General features: G+C 43.5%; 1 protein-coding gene and 1 long non-coding RNA gene across 6 annotated transcripts in view; one reads left to right on the top strand and one right to left on the bottom strand.

Moving 5' to 3' along the window:
- The window catches only part of STARD9 (StAR related lipid transfer domain containing 9), a 136,571-nt gene that overhangs the window by 34,483 nt on the left and 81,902 nt on the right, over positions 1-20,186 (bottom strand). For all 3 annotated transcript variants that reach the window (XM_077880796.1, XM_077880797.1, XM_077880795.1), the window contains exons 10-22: positions 18,693-18,760; positions 17,537-17,634; positions 16,947-17,153; positions 16,667-16,764; positions 15,621-15,698; positions 15,128-15,199; positions 11,917-12,096; positions 8,227-8,278; positions 7,766-7,903; positions 6,704-6,786; positions 6,279-6,382; positions 1,326-1,513; positions 398-857 (exon numbers count right to left, since the gene is read on the bottom strand). In XM_077880796.1, the coding sequence (XP_077736922.1) occupies positions 398-857; positions 1,326-1,513; positions 6,279-6,382; positions 6,704-6,786; positions 7,766-7,903; positions 8,227-8,278; positions 11,917-12,096; positions 15,128-15,199; positions 15,621-15,698; positions 16,667-16,764; positions 16,947-17,153; positions 17,537-17,634; positions 18,693-18,760 (1,826 nt within the window). The remainder of the gene's footprint in view (positions 1-397; positions 858-1,325; positions 1,514-6,278; positions 6,383-6,703; positions 6,787-7,765; positions 7,904-8,226; positions 8,279-11,916; positions 12,097-15,127; positions 15,200-15,620; positions 15,699-16,666; positions 16,765-16,946; positions 17,154-17,536; positions 17,635-18,692; positions 18,761-20,186) is intronic.
- On the top strand, positions 1,177-6,513 carry LOC144303080 (uncharacterized). Of its 3 annotated transcripts, none has more exons than XR_013370105.1 (3): positions 1,177-1,306; positions 3,519-3,721; positions 6,010-6,513. It is a non-coding gene; the product is annotated as an uncharacterized LOC144303080 (long non-coding RNA). The 3 variants fall into 3 exon arrangements; XR_013370104.1 differs by lacking the exon at positions 6,010-6,513 and adding an exon at positions 4,875-5,985; XR_013370103.1 differs by lacking the exon at positions 6,010-6,513 and having other exon boundaries at positions 3,519-3,745.

The raw sequence follows: 20,186 nt of genomic DNA, 5'->3' as shown, positions 1-20,186 counted from the left end.
CAGGCAGGAGGCAGAGACAGGAAGAGTGTGGGAACCACATCAGGCATGAGGAGGGATGAGATGGAGGTGGTGTCAGAACAAACACAAGGAAATGTATGTGGATAGCCAGGATCTAAAGAGCAGGTGAAAAATGAGGTTGAGAGTCTCACTTGGAAATTACCAAAGCAGCAAGGGTTGCCACTCAGAATGGGAGAAGGTAAAAGCCTGAGTCTTAGAAGATCTCACCTACAGAGAAAGAAGAGCAGTCAGAAGAGGGAAAAAGTGGTCAGGAAGAGAGGAGTAAGCAAATCTTTCCATTTCACATATTGAGAAACTGAAGCTCTGGGAAGTAAAGAACACTGCCTGGGCAAGAAGGCCATAAACCTCAATGATTCCAGGTGACCACCACTGGCTGTACCTGTGTAGCTGGGGAAAGTACCAGCTGCAGAGCCCTCGGAGGCTCAAAGAACTGCAACCTGGCAGTCGGCTTCTATGTTGAGGTCCTGGGAGCATGGCATCAGTGCTGGGTACCCAGTATGGGGGCTTTTGGGTGCAGTCATCCTGGAGCCAACACGATGCTTTGGATGGCTCCAGTCCCTTCTGGGACTCCAGTAGCCTCTGCTTCTTGATTCTCTCTAGCTGGAAGGAGGCCTTTCTTCGCCGGATGTCCCGCTGTGCCACCCGAAGTGCGTTCCTGCACCCAAGCCGCAGTCTCACTTCCCTCTTCTGACTTCGGACCAGTGGGGATAGCTGAGTCTCAGAATCTGTCTGAAGCCAAGCACCAGATGGCACACAGGCCTTGAGTTCTTTCTCTGCTACGTGGTCTTGCTGCTGCAAACCGGTCAGCCAGATCTCGTCTCCGAGCAGCCACTGCTGGTCTGGGAACCAAAGACACCATGAGAGAAGGTCAGCACCTCCCTCCCTGCCCCTGTGGCCTAGATTCAGACATCTCTGGCTGTGGTTGGACATGAATGGAGGGGAAGTGCTGGCCAGAGGTGATATGGTAGGATGAAAGCTACTGGGCCTCCTTACCACAGGGCTAGAGAAGGAAGCCCCCAGGCCTTAGCACATGCTGGGGCAGGCAGCAAAGCATGGATAAATATGCACGTGAAGAGAGAGCAGAGGGTCCATCACTCTGAGGGGCAATAAGGAAGGTAGCTTCCCCTTATTCTTGCTTCCAGTCCCTTATAAGAACCTCTGGTTTCTAAAAGAGGGGAAAGAACACCTAATACCAAAGATTCCATCATATCACAAAGAAAACAAAGGAGAGAATATAGAGGGATATGGAAGCATGAAGATGAAGAGATGAGAAAGTGAAGCAGACACGGTGAGCACTGGGTACCTACTGTCTTTAATTTGCCGGCTGATGTGCGCCTGGTCCAACTCCAGATCCTGTTTGGCTCTAATCTGTCCCGCTAGGATTCGCTGCCTCAAATCCCCCACGTAGTGCTGCTGCTGAATCTGGGCTCTGTGGGGCGCCTCTCCAGCCCTCAGTGGCTGGTGGTCCTCGTCACTCAGCTCTTCCAGCACTCTCCTATCACAGAGGGGCTGGGGTTACCCAAGGGAAATGCAAACCTAGTTCAGGACAAACCGGTGGCAGTCTTAAGCCTTTCTGAGAGCCCCAAATTCAACAGGGCAGAGAGGGCTTTCAAATTCTGGCAACTTGGGACACATAAGCATGCTGTCACAGGCAGCTCATGATGTCACAGTATGGGAGGGGAGAACTGTCCTTAGACTAGCATATTCTTAGACTGTGAGTTTACCAGAAACACAGGTTCATTCTGGTTAAGGAAAATGACCAGAGAGGAAGAAAAGCAGCTTTAAAAAACAAACATTTTAGCTAAATCAAGAAGCGTTGTCCTCTATAAAATAAAAAGGTATCTGCTTAAAACCTGCTGGAAACAGAGTACAGCAGAAGCTCCAACAAACATTAGGTAGTGGAAACTCCTACATATTCAGACATTATGATTGCATCTCCATTTTCTGAAACAGAAATCTTCTGTGACCTGGGAGTAGAAGACAGTTAATCTAGAGGAGAGAGAATTTGTGTGTGTAGCAGAAGAACCCAAGGAGAGCTGGTCTCCACTAGAGGGCAGTTCTCAGTGAATGAGCCCAACAATAGGGTTCAAGAGTTTTAGACTCTACCATAACTTTTAGAGATATACATGAAGTACTTACTGGTGAAACTGTCTGGGATCTATTTAGATCCAGATTAGAGAGAACAGGGGAGAGTGGAAAGGGAGTGGGGATATAAATGAAACAAGATTAGCTATGACTTGATCACTGGTTATATATTTGGAATTATCCATAACACAAAATTTAAAAAGAATTCTAGATTGCAGTCATGCTTTATTCTACCATCAGGTTCTTGTGTGGCCATGGATGAATTAGAGCCATCCTCTGAAGCCTGATAGCTTCTACCTGCATGGCTTTTCCTTTGGTCACACATGGCCTCCTATGCAAGGACCTCACAGCAGGGTCTCTCTATCCCTGTCATTCAGGTTCCTAAAGGAGGCAACTGCATGGGCATTCCAGGATGGTAGGAGTAGGAAGTGGCTGGAGAGATTAGGAGCTGCCGAGGGCTAATAAAAAAAGCTCCAGTCTGCCTTCCTTTAGCCCGCATTCCAGTCCCAGGATCCCATGACTCTTTAAGTCCCACTTAATAACTTGACACTAGATAGTCTGAACACTAGTACTCTAGGGGGTTCATCTGGCTTAAATTTACTACTTTACAAAGGCAGAATGAAATCACAGAGGGTGTATCAAAGCAGAGGTCCATAAACTATAGCCTATGGACCAAATGTGGTTCACTGTCTGTTTTTCTAAGTAAAGTGTTATTGAACACTCATTTACTTATGTATTATCCAGGCTGCTCGAGTAGCTACAGCAAAGACTGTATAGCCCACAAATCCTAAAATACTATCTGGTCCTTTACAGAAAGTTTGCTGCCTCTGTCTTAAAGGAAAGGATGATTTCTTTATGCAACCTTAAGAGGAGAATGAAGGATGAATGGGGAGGTTGGAGAGTGTGGGTAAGAGGTGACACAATAGCAATCTCTTCCATAGGAAGGCTATGAGGTGCCTCAACCTACAATGGGTCCAAGGACTTAGGCCCAGATCCTTGAGCGAGTATGCTCTGGGGAAGACTGACGCTGACCGCTATGAGCAAAAGGCAAAATACACACACTGGAATGTACCAGAAAGAGGGAAAGCACCCTCTGTCACATGTGAGGCAAAAGGCTAGGGACAGCAATTAGAACAGAAACTCAGTTAACACCACACAGATAGAAAAAGCCATTAATAGGAAACTATACATACATATATATAGTTTGCATTGCTACTCCAAATTTTGTCTGACCACAGATATGGCTGAATTACAAACATGACCGTCAAAGGGTCTTAGACAAACCAAGCTAAAGCCCAGACCATCAGATGCAAAGAGCAAGAAGGGTATCTGTATTCTTAATTCCCAGAGAGTATTCACAGCTTCCTTCTCTCCCTGTCTCCCAACCCTCAGATTCACAATTTGCTTCTCCACAGGAGAGGATTCCCTCTACTCTTCCCCCAGCAGCTAGCCAGTTTCTGCAGATCCAATGCAGCTTCCTGAACAGTACCAAGATCTGCACGGGGAAGCTGTCTGGGATGATCACAATAGACCCAGCACATTCACCTGAGATGCCACATGCCATCAGACTGAAAAATGGCTCCTCTGCTAAACACATCATTCATCTCCCAGAAAGCAGGTGGAAAAAAAAATACCAACCTTATGTTACATATCTGGGTAGATTACTACTGGCAAGTCTTCAGTTACCTGCCAGCCAAGGACTTCTGTCTCTATCAGATGACTACCTTTCATCTTGGGTGACTCCAGCATCTCCCCACTGCTGCTTGGTCACCTGCTTGCCAGGACTCCATCATGCCCTCCCCTACTCTCTCTCCTGGCCCTCCCAGCTGCTTCAAGGTCTGACAGCTTCTGCAGCAGAATGCAGCAGTGTGTACTCACTAAGGCAGCAGTGGCAGTGGCAGCAGCAACAGGGTCTCCTAGGCTCTAAGTGCTTAAGGTTAAGCCCCCAAAATTCCAAAGGGGAAAATGCAAAAATTGGTTTTCAAGGACAAACTCCTCTCTGGTCTAGATCACTGCTGCAAAGGGAAAAAAAGAGGCAGGCTGTCCAATTCCTTTGGCTCTGGAGTTAGCTCTAGCTTTGCAGATTCCCTATGAGTGCTCCTTCACAGAGAAAAATGAGGGAAGAAAATTCTAGGCAAGGGGAGGCTTCAGAGTTAACTCCACCAGAGCAGATGAGACTCTCATGGAGACACAATCACAAACCCAGTCTGGGAGCCCTGGTGACAACATGGAGATTTCTCCTCTCTCACGGGTTCCTTCCCCAGTCCCTCTGCCCATCACAGGCTTGAGCCCCACACCACTTCCCTTCCAGCAAGGGCTGGCACACAGATGCTAGCTACGGTAGCAGTAGCTACATAGGACCAGCCCAGCCAACAGGCTCCTGGAGCTAGTGCTGAAGAGTGGAGGCAGGGAGTTGGAGAGGCCTTGATTCTCCAATCCCTCTCTGAATGAAAGGGTGCATTCTTGGTGTTACTGAAAGGTCACGTCAGTGCCCATGGGGCTAGAGAGCCCAAGAAGACCTAAAGAGAGCTGGAAAAGACCAGTGTTCTCTGGGGTGGATAGCCCGGCTGGGACAAGGTGGGAGGCATGAAAATCAAAGGGAGGTTGTGTGCCTGGGCAGCTTGGCACACAGGCCTCCAGCGGCAGGGCTGGCAGTGTCAAGTAGAGGGAAAAGCACTCCATGTGTACTTGCTTTTTCAGCCCCTATCACAAGGATTTCCTGGAGACAGATGGTAGTATCTTTACTTGGACTTTATTTTTACTTTACTTAGATGTGAACGAACAGACTCAGAGACTCAATAACTTGCCTAAGGCCACACACAGCTTTTACTTCAGAAACTCATGATGTAAGCAGCTTTATCTAACTCCAGTGCAACTCTTCAGTATCACAGCTCATTAAGTTGCAGAGTTGTTCTCCATATACCTGTGAACTCTAGGAAAGAGCTCCTATGTGTCTTCTCATCAAAAACCTGCCCTGAGACGAGGCCTTCTTTCATGACTACACTCTAACAAAACAAAAGCTCCGGCCACTCCTTAGTCTGCCTTGTCCTTGATACGCTCCACTTGTATCATCTCTCCCAGTTTCCCTGTCACCCCACAGAGGCCTCAGTCATGAAACACTGGGGCCATTCTGCCTTAGACCCTGCCTCATCCTTTGGTCCTTAGTAGCCTGCATGTGAGGAACTTGCTGTTGATGCTCCCTCCATCATAGCACCTCTAATCCTACAGCCAATACCCCTCACCACTAAGGTCAGACCCAAGACTGCCATCAGTTGCCAAAAAATGCTCCTGGCCTGAGAAAAGAGCAGCTAGATCCCTCTGAAGGAAAGGGCCATTATAACCCTCCCAGAGCCCCATGCTCATGGTGCTGGGCAGCTTCCCATCACCAGTGGTTTCACAGACCCTGAGTCTCCTGCTGACATTTTCTACAGAATGTCCCCAAGTCAGAGGCTGCTTTGACTTACAGGAGGGACACCACTGTTCCCAGTATCAGACCTATGAGACATAGATCTGGGAGGGTACTCTATGTAGAAATGGATCAAGAATGACTATGAAGAAAAGTAGTTGCCACCAATCACATATATAACTTTGACTCCATGCTTCTGTGGTCACAATGCAGGTGAAGTGGGTATGAAAGGGCAGAACCTCAAGATATTTGCATATTGTTCCTGGAGTTTCTGACCCTCTTATGTGTAGTTCAGGACCACTGGCATTAAGAGAAAAAAAAAAAAAAGATTCAGTCCCACATTATCTTTAAAAATTTGGAGGAAGCCAATGGTCCTGGAAGTTGACACACCCTGTGAGACCACATACAGACAGTCTAGAATTTAAAGGGGAATACAGGGAGGTAAGCTCAGAAGCAATTTCAAAGGTATGTAAGATCATGTCACATTCAAATCTTGACAGAGGCAAGTGGTCATAGGAAACATCCAGTGATATACTCCTTTCAGTGATGAAGACAGTTGCAATACTGAAGAGGAAATGCATGAGGGCCAAGACTGCTTCCCTAACAACTACAAGCTACACAGCTAGCTCAAGATCTCTCAAACACTTGCACAGGCCTCATTCAGAGCTTTGCTGCTACACTCACCTCCCCTACCCCACCACTCCATGTTGTAATGAACGAAGAAGTAAGAACAATAGGTACCACAGCAAAATGAGCACATGTTTTTCACCTTTTCTTCCAAAGCAAAGGGCTAATACCCAACCGGGAGGTAGTGACATCTCCATCCAAGTCCAACCATTCCAAAGAGCCACTGCCACCGACAGCCTCTCCAACCTAGGAATGAAGAAGAAAAGCAGTGAGATTGCTGTCATCATCTCTACTCCAAGAGGACCAAAGCTCAAACTTGTCCCTTAAAAAGGAGAACCAGGGGGGGCAGCCCGGGTGGCTCAGCGGTTTAGCACCGCCTTCAGTCCAGGGTGTGATCCTGGAGACCCGGGATCGAGTCTCACGTCGGGCTCCCTGCATGGAGCCTGCTTCTCTCTCTCCCTCTCTCTCTCTGTCTCTCTCATGAATAAATAAATAAAATCTTAAAAAAAAAAAAAAAAAGGAGAACCAGGGAGGCTGGTAGCTACCTTGAAAACATAGCACACTAACCTGCCTTCTCTGCCGCAGGACAGCGGCCTCTGCTGGGTGGTTGAATCGGAACTTCTGCGCTTTCCCCAGGGTTATGACTGCTCCTGTGGCAAAGACAGATGAGAATTCATCAACAGCTCACATTTTTTATGTTGTTTTTAAAAATATTTATATATATATTTTATATATATATTTTATATATATATAAATATTTACTTATTTATTTTCTTTCTATTTATTTATTTGACAGAGAGAGAGCCGGAGAGCACAATCAAGGGAAGAGCAGAGAGGGAGGGAGAAACAGACCCCCTGCTGAGCAGGGAGCCTGACCCAGGGCTTGATCTCAGAACCTTGGGATCATGACCTTAGCCTAAGGCAGATGCTTAACTGTCTGAGGCACCCAGGCACCCCCATAGCTCACGTTTTGAGTACATACCATGTGCAGAGCACCTTTCTGGGAGACAAAATCCTGCCCTCAACAAGTTGATAAATTAGGTAAGAGTAATTGGTTATTGCACAGCTTATGTACTGAATTAACAAAATGAACAGGAGTTCTACTACTCCAAGGGAAAGCAAAATGGATTCCCTGTGGAATAGTGAGGGAACGTTTCATGGAAGAGTAGGAATCTAAGCTCAGCCTTAGAGGAGAGACAGAATTTGAATAGATCAACAAGAGCAGTAATAGTAATAATGATAATAAGTATTTACTAGGTGCCAAGGACACTGTGAAGATCACATGAACTAACTCATTCAATCCTCACAACAAACCTCTTACTGCTCTTTTACAGATGAGAAAACTGAGGTTCAGGGACTCCCCCAAGGACACAGAGGTAACAAACATAGGTACAAATTTCAGAGAATCATTCTTTACCCTGGGACCCTGGAATTGGGGCTTCCTTGTTTATGGGAAGAGAGTGGTATTAGGAAATCTTCAGATCTCTGGGTGCAGAGATGTCTGCGGAGAGATGGGACTGGGTGCCCCATCTTTAAAGCCTGCTCCACTAAGCTCTCTGGGTTTGGCCCATGAGAATGGAGTGAGTCCATCACTCATTCTGGCATAAATAGGGCTACAAGCAGTCTTACCTTGGGTGAGACGACAGGAGGCAGTGACCTCCCGGCCATTGACTGTGCAGCGGGCCCCACGGGCAGGCCGCAGAATGACTACCCCACAGGCACTGGTGATAGTGCAGTGATCTCTCTCAATCCATTGCCCCTGCAGGACTACACAAGAGATGGAGGTTAGTGGGGTGGGGAGACAACCCAGAGAAACACCCTTTCTATGAGATCAGAATCCACTCTGGAAGATCTTACATTATGACAGGAGAGAAGAGCCACCACCTGAAACCACCCAGACCTGGATCTTCCCACCATCTGGGTCTCCTTCTATCATGTCTCTGACACACACCCACATCATAGCAGCAAAAGAGGAACAGCCTCTTGATCTTCAAAGATTCCTTCCTCCCAGAGCATCATCAGGTTCCTCTTAAGAGATTGGTTAGGCATGAGTACCTGCCAGTGTCAGACTCAAATATTCTATCACTTACCAATATCCTGTTCCTGTTCTGAGTCAATCCTTCCTATTTTTGTTGTCCCCTCCTAAAGGGAGAAACAAAGCCCTTTTAACAAGAATAAAAAGGGACACAGCCTACCCCCAAAGCAGAGTCCACTGGCTGAAGTGTTATCGCTGTCTCCCCACACCCACTCTGGCATTTTCCATACCACCTCTCGGCTTTGGTCCAGGTTGTTCTTTTTTTTTTTATTTTTTTTATTTTTTTTTTAATTTTTTATTTATTTATGATAGTCACACAGAGAGAGAGAGAGAGGCAGAGACATAGGCAGAGAGAGAAGCAGGCTCCATGCACCGGGAGCCTGATGTGGGATTCGATCCCGGGTCTCCAGGATCGCGCCCTGGGCCAAAGGCAGGCGCCAAACCGCTGCGCCACCCAGGGATCCCGGTCCAGGTTGTTCTGACTGCGCTGCCCACTCACTGCAGCCTAGGAAGCCCCTGAGAAGGCAGGGGCAGACAATATGTAAGAAAACAGAACCAGCTCTTTGCAAAGCCAACAAGTGCTGGCAAGCTCCTTTCTGTGCCACAGCCTGATGTTAGGGAATTAGCTATGGCCACTGGCCAGAGATTTTCTAGTCTGAGGAAGTGGGCACATAGGCAGAATTTTCCTCCAGGGACTAAGGTTGGTGTAATCCAAGTTTGGTCCATTTAGTCTCAAAGAGACACACATTCTATGAGGATGCATGGAAGCACAGGATTTTTACCTTCTTGGTCCATAGAAGAAGTTCGATAGATACCATGTTCTAAGAAGAAGAAAGCACAACTAGGAGAAAAGCATATCTAGAATCAAAAAGGACTGGAAGAAAGTATAAGAGAGGAGGGGAAAATGGAGTTAGCATAAATGAATTACTGGGTAAGTAGAGGACAGGGCCTCTTGGTCCTTGGATTATGGCAATTCTTTTAAGAACACATAGCTCGGGATCCCTGGGTGGCGCAGCGGTTTGGCGCCTGCCTTTGGCCCAGGGCGCGATCCTGGAGATCCCGGATCGAATCCCACATCGGGCTCCCGGTGTATGGAGCCTGCTTCTCCCTCTGCCTGTGTGTGTCTCTCTCTCTCTCTTTCTATCATAAATAAATAAAAATTTTTAAAAAATAAACTTACTTTAAAAAAAAAAAGAACACATAGCTCTGTTTGGGGAAGGCAGCAACATGACAATAGAGATGCTGAGTTTAGGTACATATTTATCATGCATTAAATAACCATCCACAATGTCCCAGGAATTATGCTGAGTACTTGATAAACATCTCTTATTTAATCCTTAAACAACCTAAAATATAGTTATTATCCCCCTTTTATATATGAAGAATCTGAAACTGATGGGCAGGGAACCCACATACTAAATAGGAGAGTCATGGATAGAATTGAGGTCTCTCTGGGCCTGAGCCCAAGCTTGTTCAATCTCACTGTACTACTTCTCCCTAGTAGCTGATGGCTTTGAAGTAACCAGAGTGTTTCCCACTAGGTTTCACTGTTAGCAGTCAGAAAGGGGAAGCCCTTGCAGCTCCCTTAAAATAGCTGGTGACAAGGCAGGCTCCTGGAAGTAATGAATGAGACTCTGGCCTTACTGGGTTTGCACAGAGAAGCAAAGCCTAGCCTTTCCTGCTCAGCCACTGAGGACCACACAAACAAATGGATGCTGGCCTCTACAAACACCACCAAACAAAACTGAGGAAAAGGAGTTAAGACTCCTCCTGCCAGTTCAGGGTCAGCCCTGATGATGAAATGCATTTCTTACAAAAAGATAAGGTCACCACATATCACAACTTCTACATCGAAGGGCATAAATCACCACAAAACACAGTGGCATCTCATTTAACATGGGTTTAGTCGATGCCTGTGCTTGCTGTCCCCTCTGCTCACTTATGCAGGGAGAGTTAGCAGCACAGGGCAATTAGGAGAATGAAGTCCAGGATACCAGAAACCTGTGTTCCGCCCACCTTTCCTCTGTCATCTTCCCACCCAAGCTACTTCTCCAGGTGACCCAAGGGAAAAAAGCTTCCTGGGTATTGTTAGGGATTAGTTCCAGGTCTATAATCAAGAGAGCAATGCAAACAAAAAACACAGAGATTCTTGAGCAATTACTGCCATACTATTACCCAAACCATGAACTAAACAAAAAGTGAGAAAAAGGGTACATATATATCCCGCAGAAATGCCAGGATTAGAACTAGACTGAACCCTCATCCCTCAGGTTCACTGGAAATGCATCAAGGAGGGGGCACTACCCTCAGAACACATGGGCCCCGCAATGAAAACCAGCACTCCTACATTTCAGATGAGGCCTGCACTCATCTCTTGTCTCTGATTCAATCTCAGCCCCGTCCTTTAGCTACCCTGAGCTCTACCACTGGACTTCTAGCTTCATCTGTTTGCTCTGCACCCAATCAACACAGCAGATTAGTTCTACTCAAATATTAACCATTTTAATCCACCTGGTCTCTTCCAGACCTCCAACTTCTCTCTGTGGTTCTGACTAATGGAAGGATTTGACAGATAGCCTTTGATATTTAGATCTGTTATTTAGGTAACAGACACTTCTGCCCAAGGCATTTTCACTGAGCTAATTTATACTCACTTTGTTGAACATAAGCTACTTTAACTTTCTGAGAGGCTCAGTGTCTGACAGCTTCCCAGAGGGCTTATCCTAAGATGAGCTTTGCTAATATCTCACTACCATGTGCACTGCAGCATTAGGAGCCAGATTTCTCCAGGGATAGGAGTAGCATTATGTATTCCCCATAAACTGTTCCTTTCAAATGGCAGCTGGGGACAATTAGGAGAATGAAGATTGGATTTTCAGTGAACCTAGGGATTTTGGTCATATAAAGTATGTTCTGCCATCCACAGGGCCTGTCCTTCTATTGGAAGGCATTTTTGATGAGGACAGGATATGACTTACCTACTACTGGGGACTAACTCTCAAAATGCTTCATTTAGAAATGAGGACCTGGCTCTATGTGACAAAGAACCCTGCGATCCAGGTCCTTCTTGGAAGGCAGAAGCTTCATTCCATTGTTCTTGGACAGCTGCATATTGTGCCCTGCCCCACCCTGCTGGTCCACCAGCCCTCTGGGCTCATGCTTTCTTTAAGCTTTCTGCATCTACTTTTATTCTCCTCTCTTCTTTCCCTGGTAAACCTAGTAAGGGAGAAGCAGAAGGTGCACTTTTTGCTGACTTGAGACTTGAAGAATGGGAAGGTATTAGAAGGAAACTTTCAGATCTTTGATCCCCTCTTTAGCTTTTGAAAGCCATCTGTGAGCAGCCTGAATGTACAGAGCTCGGGAATGTCCGTGGTATTTCAAGGTTAGGATTTCACCTCCATGCCTGCACTCCTGTGCTTTAGAAAGCCAGAAAAGGAATATAAGAAGTATTAGTCTTACTTTAAAATGAGATTAAATCACAGAGAACAAAAGTAAGTTATATAAGAGCAACAGTAGCAGCCACAGAAAAACAAATAATTGTTCTGATTTCGTCTTCTACTCTAATCACACAAAAGCAAATGAATCACGATTGGCTGGCTAGCCCAGTTTCCTGAAGGCAAACCTGAAGGCAGTTCTGTGACATCTGGCTCAATTCACAGATGCCTGGTCACTGTCCTTGGCTTCTCCCTCAGTGACCTCTGGGGCCAGTGGCTCAGGAAAAGAGGGAATGCACCAGCCTGCTCACCTTGAGGTGATAGAGCACGACACCTGTGCTAAGTACATCGTCCTCCAAGGCCATTAGGTGTGGCAGGCTGGAGTCAATGACTACCCCAGCCCTCCTCCTGTTGATGTCCACTCTGTAATTCTCCACAAGGGCCTTCCACTCATTCCACTTCTGGGTCCAGTCTTTAGTCAGATGGTCTATCTACAGAGATAGAGGAAGCGGTTTCAGACACCCCGCAGGTAGAGCAAAATTAAGGTCAGAAGTCATCCTGGCCTGATAGCTCATGGCATTCCTTCCTGCCTTTCCTCACTGTTATTATTCAAAGCTCCACAGAGGCCCTTGAGCCTCCTCTGTGAGTTGTGTTTTCTAACATCTCTTCAATAAGCAAGTGTTACTTTTATAAATAGCAACTCCCTCAGTGTTATTTTTAAAGTTTTCTGCAACAAGCATGTATTGTTTTTGTAACTTGAAAAAAAATGCCATATATGTTATTTTCATTAATTGATGTGTTAGTCATATGTCTATGTTTATAATTTCCCTTTCCCTATTCCTTTTCCATATGATACATACTAAGGATCCTTTTATGAGCCAACACTTCTTTCCCAAGGTGCAGAACCTCAAATCCTAATATAAGCTTGTATGGGGTTCAAAGATATACAAAGCACCAAGAGGAATCTCCTCAGATAAAACAAAGACTGTAAGAAACTGGTCTGAAGGAACATGTAGTAACAACAATAAAATACTGAGGCTTACTATATATCAGGAACAGAGTTTTAAAAATATGTAGGGGTCTGTATCTCTCATGAATAAATAAATAAAATCCTTTAAAAAAAACGATATGTAGGGGCACCTGGGTGGCTCAGTGGGTTAAGCATCTGACTTGATTTCATCTCAAGTCATGATCTCAGGGTTGTAAGACTGGGTTCCACATTGGGCTCTGCACTAGGTGTGGAGCCTGCTTAAGAATCTCTGGGACGCCTGGGTGGCTCAGTGGTTGAACATCTGCCTTTGGCTTGGGGTGTGATCCCACAGTCCTAGGATGGAGTTCCACATAGGGCTCCCTGCATGGAGCTTGCTTCTCCCTCTGCCTGTGTCTCTGCCTCTTTCTCTGTGTGTCTCTCATGAATAAATAAAATCTTAAAAAAAAAAAAACCTCTCTCCCTCTCCCTCTGTCTCTATCCACTTCCCTCTCTAAAAATATATATATATATATTAATATCATATATAATATAATATAGCAAGTTAGAGGCCTTAAGCTAAGGCCACCTGGGGAACGTGAATAAACAGTGTTGAATGCAAGGTGGTTTTTTTCTTCTTTTGGTGGAAATTTCCTAGGCAGGGAAGTTATTCTGGGAATGGAAGAACTGAGGAAGCCCAAGAAAAGGACCTGGGTCCATTTCTCAGAAAATGGATACTTGAGAAAAAACTAAGTATGCCAAGTTCAGGCACAAGTGTTTTACCCCAGAAATGTTACTTTTAATGTTATAATCATTGAATTGAAGTCTGCAAAGAATAAGACTACAGGGTACCCATGGATTAGGACCTAGCAAAGGTGAGCAGCAAGGCACTCTGGCTTACAGTTTAGCCTGCCTGGCTCAGCTACCTGGAGGTACCACTGAACACACTTCCCCTTCTGGCTGGTTTTCATCACATACTCCTATGCTGCCTAAGGTCATCAGGCCAGCAAGTGGCAGATTCAAGACAAGGTCTGCCAAAATATATAAAACTGCTAATGAGCGTGAATGATTTTGACTCTGTACCTTATCTTTTATGTATATAGGTGTGATATATTCTGAACCAAAAATTAGAACATATATTTAAATACAGAATTTTTGAGAAATGTCTGGATGTGTGATGTAGTTTTAAAGTTTAGTTTGGGTAACAAAATATTGACATAGCCAGGATACTTTATAATGTATACAGATGATGAAACAGAATACTGGGAATTGGGATATGCGGTTGTCATATCTAAATCTAACCTGTCACACAATAATGCTTGACATTTCTTCCTTATAAATGTCTCCAGGAATCATCATTTAATCTAACCTCCCCAAATGTCTATCCTTACCCTCATGGGGTCACAAAATTACTCTCTCTCCTGGTTATCTCTCTGTTTCCAATCTTCCTTCCCTTCAATTCATCCTACCCACAACTTTCATATTAATTTCCCAATATATGCCTTTATTATGTCACCAATCTGGTTCAAGAAGCCATGAGTAATATTGTGAATGTCAAGTTCAAACCTTCTAAACTGGCCCTAACCTTACCTTCACTAAACTCTACCATGAGCATGTATTCTAGTCAGCTCAGTCTTCCTTATACTGTGTGCTTCCACATGGCCTCCCACACCAGTTTATCCTTCCAGTTCCATGGCTCTGCTGATATTATCCCACCCTCACCCAAAATGTCTTACCCTTTTCTTCCTATCTAACACACTCTACTGATCTTTCAAGGTCTAGTTCAAGTTCTCTATCCTCCAGCTTCAGCACTGTGATACCTGCACTGAAAATTCTAAGCCATAATGATTTCTCCCTTCCCTTCGTGGATGTATCTTGCAAGAAGTTACTATGGCCGAGTTCAAAAAAAAAGCTCTCTTCATATAACTCATATAGTTCACTACATTTAACCATTCCCTAAATGTGTTTCCAACTCAACTGCAAGCCATCTGAAAGAAGGAACTTCTTTGTATCTTTTGAAGCATCACGCTGAGCACCTATTTAGTGCTCAATGAATACATGTCAGTCAATTGATTTACTGACTGGAAAACAATTTTTATTTTCTAGGCTACACTCCCTATCCAGAGGGAGTTATCATGAACCCCTAAGAGAACAAAACAAAGAAAGCCAGTCACCAGCCCCTAGGGCAAACTCATTCCCCACTCAAAGCTCAATGAAGACAAAAACTATCTCTAGACTAAACAGAACCTGTGCCCTGACAAGGAAACAGCCCTGACTCAGGAATAATGAATGGAAGGACACCTGGGTGGCTCAGTGGTTAAGTGTTTGCCTTTGGCTCAGGGCATGATCCTGGTCCGGGGATCGAGTCCCCACTGGGCCTCCTGTGAGGAGCCTGCTTCTCTCTATGCCTGTGTCTATGCCTCTCTCTCTGTATCTTTCATGAATAAATAAAATCTAAAAACAAAAAACAAACAAAAAAAAAGGAATAATGGAAGGAGATGAGACCTACTATCAGGGTGATGTAAAGCTTAACTGTGTCCACCCAATATACCCACCTTCAATTCATTTTGGAGAACCAGTTCTTTCAGATTCTCATCCTTTTCCTCATTCAGTGGACTGAAGTTTCTCTGCACAAAAAGAAATATGTGCTTTGTGGGTCTCATCCTTACTCTTATTAAGGAAGAGAGGAGCAGATAAAAAAGACTATGATTTAAATCAGAAACAATTAGAAGCTTAAATATTGGGGTTCACACTGGTACAAAGAAGGAAAACTCAAATTTTTCTGGAGGACCCCATTCCTTGAATCCACCTACACACAAAATAAGGGCCACTTAAGCAAATATCTTTAGGACAACAAAGAAAATATAGTGAGGATGCCCACCCCATCTGAAACTACTCCGATAATCAGAATAATCCATGTCCTGTCTTTGCTCCTGCCTCTGTTCCACAAGTGTCACTTAATCAAAAACACAGAATGCAGCAGGACTCAGATTCTATGCAGAAGAAAAGGAGGTTTGGGGTACAGAAAAGTTCTGATTGCCTGAATACCAGTTCGAAGTTCAGCAGCATGGCTTTTAGTCTTCTAATCTCCTCCCTGAGTTCTCTGATCAATTTTACATTTGCATCCTGAAACATAAAGAACTTGGTTTCACAAAGACTGATACTAGGCTTCAACCAGCTCTAAGATGCTATAGAGAATTAGTTTGGAAAAAGTGGTTTACCACTTTGGAGTAACTTGAGGCAGTCTTCTCAAAGTAAGGTCCCAGAATCACATCAACTTCACTTAAAAACTTGTTAGAAATGCAAATTCTGCTCTCCCACCCTCTCAATACCTACCAAATCAGAAACTCTTGAGGGCTGGGGCTCAGCTGTGGTTTAATCAACCCTCCAAGTGGTGATTCTGATATACACTTAAGTATGAGAATTGCTGCACTTGAGCAGGAGGTTGACAGGTAACGCAAGTGCCAGTGCAAGTGTAGGTAGTAGATGCCGATCTTCCTGTAATAAAACTAAATTTATACCTACCTAAATACACTGCCTTTTAATTTTAAAACAGTCCACAGACAGGCTATATAGGCTGGCCACCAGTTTGCGATCCCTGCCCTGAAACTTTTCATTGCAAAGCAGATAAGGAATTTTTAAAATTTTCTTATTACTCAACTTTTCAAAACTAATAAATTCTTTTTTTTAAACTAATAAATTCCTTATATGCTTCTTGCAGCCCAAAACAGAGAAGTTGTTGCAGTTTGCACAGAAGAGAAATAAAATACAAGCATACGTCAATATAAATTCAAAACAAAAGCCGAGAACACAGAGACTTTTAAATAATCTTCCTTAGGGTGGCAGTGGTATACCACCGATCTTAAAAGGGATGTTCTCAGAGAAATATCTAAAATAAATTATTCAAAAAGGCAACGAATGAAGTCAGTAGAGATATGAGAGAAGGGTATGACACCAAAAGAAAGAATTTCACTCTATTTTCATTTGGAGAAGTCATGCAAGTAGGGGTGAGGGTGAAGAGAAAGAGATCAATGAAAGAATAAAAGAACTTAGTGTAAACAATACCAGACCAAGACTCCAAGTGAAAGTCTCACCTCATTTACCCGTGGCTTGTTGATGATGTGTTTGGCATTGGATGCATATCTTAGTGTGCTCATGGTCTCACTGTAGCTAGTGTGTGCAGGAGACACAGCTGAGGTAGAAGGAGAAAGTTAAAAACCATGCCAGCCCTTCCGACCCAGCCTGTAACCACTTGCCTTTATTGCTATTGTCCATGCTGTATTATGACACCCTTAATGAAATGGGTGGCCATGGCCCTTTCTCTGAGGTAGAATACCAGTCCTAACACAGAACCTGCTCCAGCCTCCCACTCACTGGCAACCATGATTGTTTTGGAGTTGCCTCCAAGACTGTCCTTCAGCAGCCAGGTCAACACGGAGTCCCGGTATGGGATGTAAGACTGCCTCCGGGAAGGCCCTGCTCCACTGCTGGTCCCTGAAGGAGAGCTAGGGATCCCACTGTCACCATCACTGGCTGCACTGTTGAGGCTTTGGCAGCTGCTGAATGCTTGAGAATTCTGGGCTTTAAAGACAACAAAATAATAAAAGTGTAAGAAGAAAGGAATTATGAAACACATGCATTAAAACAATGGTTGGGGAACATAAATGTAAATATCACACTTTGTAATCCTTCTCTGCATGATAGGATGCCAGTTTGAATCCTGACTTTGATTTTGGACTCAAGACAGACTATGTGAGCCACATGATTTTTCAGTCTCCCTTCTTGAAATGAGATGGGATGGGATAATGATCACAGTGTCCTCAACTGCAGACAAGTATCAATTTTCATGTCCTCATCAGAGGTAACTTTATAAAAAAGAACCTTGTAAATGTCTACCCTATTTCATAAAATTATTTTCCAAAGTCTCCCTCCCACTCTGATGATCCAGTCCATAAGCAAAATACCTAAGGTGGAGATAACAATTCCCAGAGTCACAAGAGACTTGTTGATATTGGCTCCTTCGGTAATCCGGTCCTTACAGTAACTGGGATCTGCTCTTTCACTAAAAAAAATCAATGAAAACAAAAATAAAAGAAAGAAGAAGACCTTGTCCTTATAATGCTGTTGAAAGACACTATTCATTATGTGGTACATTATGTAAAAAGCCCACAAGATAAATTCTTTTTAGAATTTAGTGCCAGAAAAAAGTATTATCATCTTGTAATGAACTGGCATTCCTCCACTTCTCAGGCAATAGAAATCAAATAATTCATTAATTTCATCTATTTATGGCCTTATGGTATCTGTCGATGTCTTGAATTCCTTTTTTAAGTCAATGGGAAATATTGAAAAGTCACACTTCCAAATGCCTGATAATAGTTTCTCCCAGACAGTATTGCATTTTTCCCCTCAAAATGCCAGAGTTGCAGCTGACAGAAACAACACTTAATTTTAAGGGAATGACGTACCATATTAATAATTTAGCAGTTTTAAAATAAGAAAATTTGCTTTATCTCACCTCACACTTTTTTTGCAACATTATCCCCAAGACTTTCTTTCTGAATATACATGTGACTATAATTCATGCTTTCTTCTAATACTTAGAAGATCATATCTTGTCCTCCATGCCACAGTATTTTTCAAAACTTTCTTCCCCTCTTTTCCCCCCAGTATTGCGTAGGGCTGCATAAAATCAATATTAAGACAGAGGGAAAAAAAAAGTGTACTAACCCAGTTACTTCCACTTAGAGCAGTGGTTTTTGATCTTGACTATACACTGGAATTACCTGGGCAGCTTCAAAAAGCGATGCCTGCACTATCTCTGACATCACTATAAAGTGACTTATTTGATCAGAGGTGAAACCAAGGCACTGAGAATTTTTAAAGGCCCAGGTAATTTTAATAGGAAGCTAAGATTTAGAACCCCTGACACTGAAGATTTTTTCAGCCCCTGAGAATTATAATTTCTTAACATAGCATTCAAAAATTTGTTTCTTTAATAATTTTCTCAGGCTGACTGAAATGTGAAAAAGGATGGAACAAGTTTATTCCCTGTAAAATGGGCAAGAACAAGGTCATTGTCAAGGGATTAATTTCCCTTGGCTTTGAAATCCTAATTACCTGCCTGCTAGGTCCACAAGGTTGATCTTGCTAGCAATTTCAGATGGGAGGTTGTTCTCCAGGACTGCCTAAGGTAGAAAACACATTTAAAGCTTGTCATTTGAACAGCATGATTTTTTCCCTTTAGACATCCTCCTAAACAAGCTGGTATTCTGGATTTTTAGCCAAATCATGCAAGAAATCTGTATTTGAATGTGCTCTGAATTAAATAAGCTCCCAAAGTCTGATAATCAGTAAGACCTGGGGTCTTACTTCATCAAAAATATGAGCAAGACTTCCACAGAGTTAAGTGGGCAATTCCCCACAAAGTCTTATGAGTACAATTTTCAGAGGTACCAGAAATTTTAGTACCATTTAGCAGGCAAATGCTCAACTCCCCTTCTAGGGGCTGACTCTCATCTGTAGAGATCCACAGCAGGCCCCTGACTGGGTTTGTCTATCCTTAACTGGAGTCATAGCCTATTAACTTGCAAGGGCAAGCACTCTATGTTTTCTATTCAGGGGCATCCAGCCCTCAAGAGCAAAACTACCTTGCCTTTTTTTTAAAAAAACATTAAGGGTGGGGTTTTGTTATTTTATTTTAATGTTTAAATAAACCCCTATATGTACTGGCAACCGATTTTTCACAAACTTGCAAAGGTAATCAGTGCAGATTGTGTAATCTTTCCAACAAATAGTGATAGGACAAGTGGATATCCATATGTTAATCACCAAAATCCAGTTTTAAAACATTTCCAATAACCCCCCAAATTTTCCCAAGTCAGTATGTAATCAATCTATTCCCATCCTATGCCCAGGCAACCACTCAACTTTCTATATAAAATTTGCCTTCTCAGAATATTTTATACAAATGGAATCATACAATGTCTGGCTTCTTTCACTGTGCATAATTATTTTGAGATTCATCCATGTTGAGGCATATATCAAGAGTTTGCTCTTTTTTATTGATGAATAGTATTCCATCATACGAATATACTGGGTTTATTTATTCATTCACCTCCTCATGGTCATTTGAGTTGTTTCTGGCTTTGAGCAATTACAAATAAAGTTGCTATGAATATTTGAGTACCAGTCTTTGTATGGACATACCATTTCTTTTCTCTTGGGAAAAATAGCTAGACATAGAATTGGATTATATGGTAGATACATGTTTAAACTGTTAAATTCTTTTCCATGGATGTACCACTCACTTTACATTCCAACTGGTAATATAGTGGATGAGAACTCCAGCTTCTACATATAAGGCCATGACTTAGCATAATCACTCTTTTGAATTTTAGCTATTTTATTTTTTTAAAGATTTTATTTATTTTTAATTCATGAGAGACACACACACACACAGAGAGAGAGAGAGAGAGAGAGAGAGGCAGAGACACGGGCAGAGGGAGAAGCAGGCTTCATGCAGGGAACCTGACGTGGGACTCAATCCCGGGTCACCAGGATCAGGCCCTGGGCTGAAGGTGGTGCTAAACCATTGAACCACCTGGGCTGCCC

Source organism: Canis aureus, chromosome 32 (genome assembly GCF_053574225.1).
Source record: "Canis aureus isolate CA01 chromosome 32, VMU_Caureus_v.1.0, whole genome shotgun sequence".
NCBI lineage: Eukaryota > Metazoa > Chordata > Mammalia > Carnivora > Canidae > Canis > Canis aureus.
This window is presented reverse-complemented; position numbering and strand designations above follow the sequence as displayed.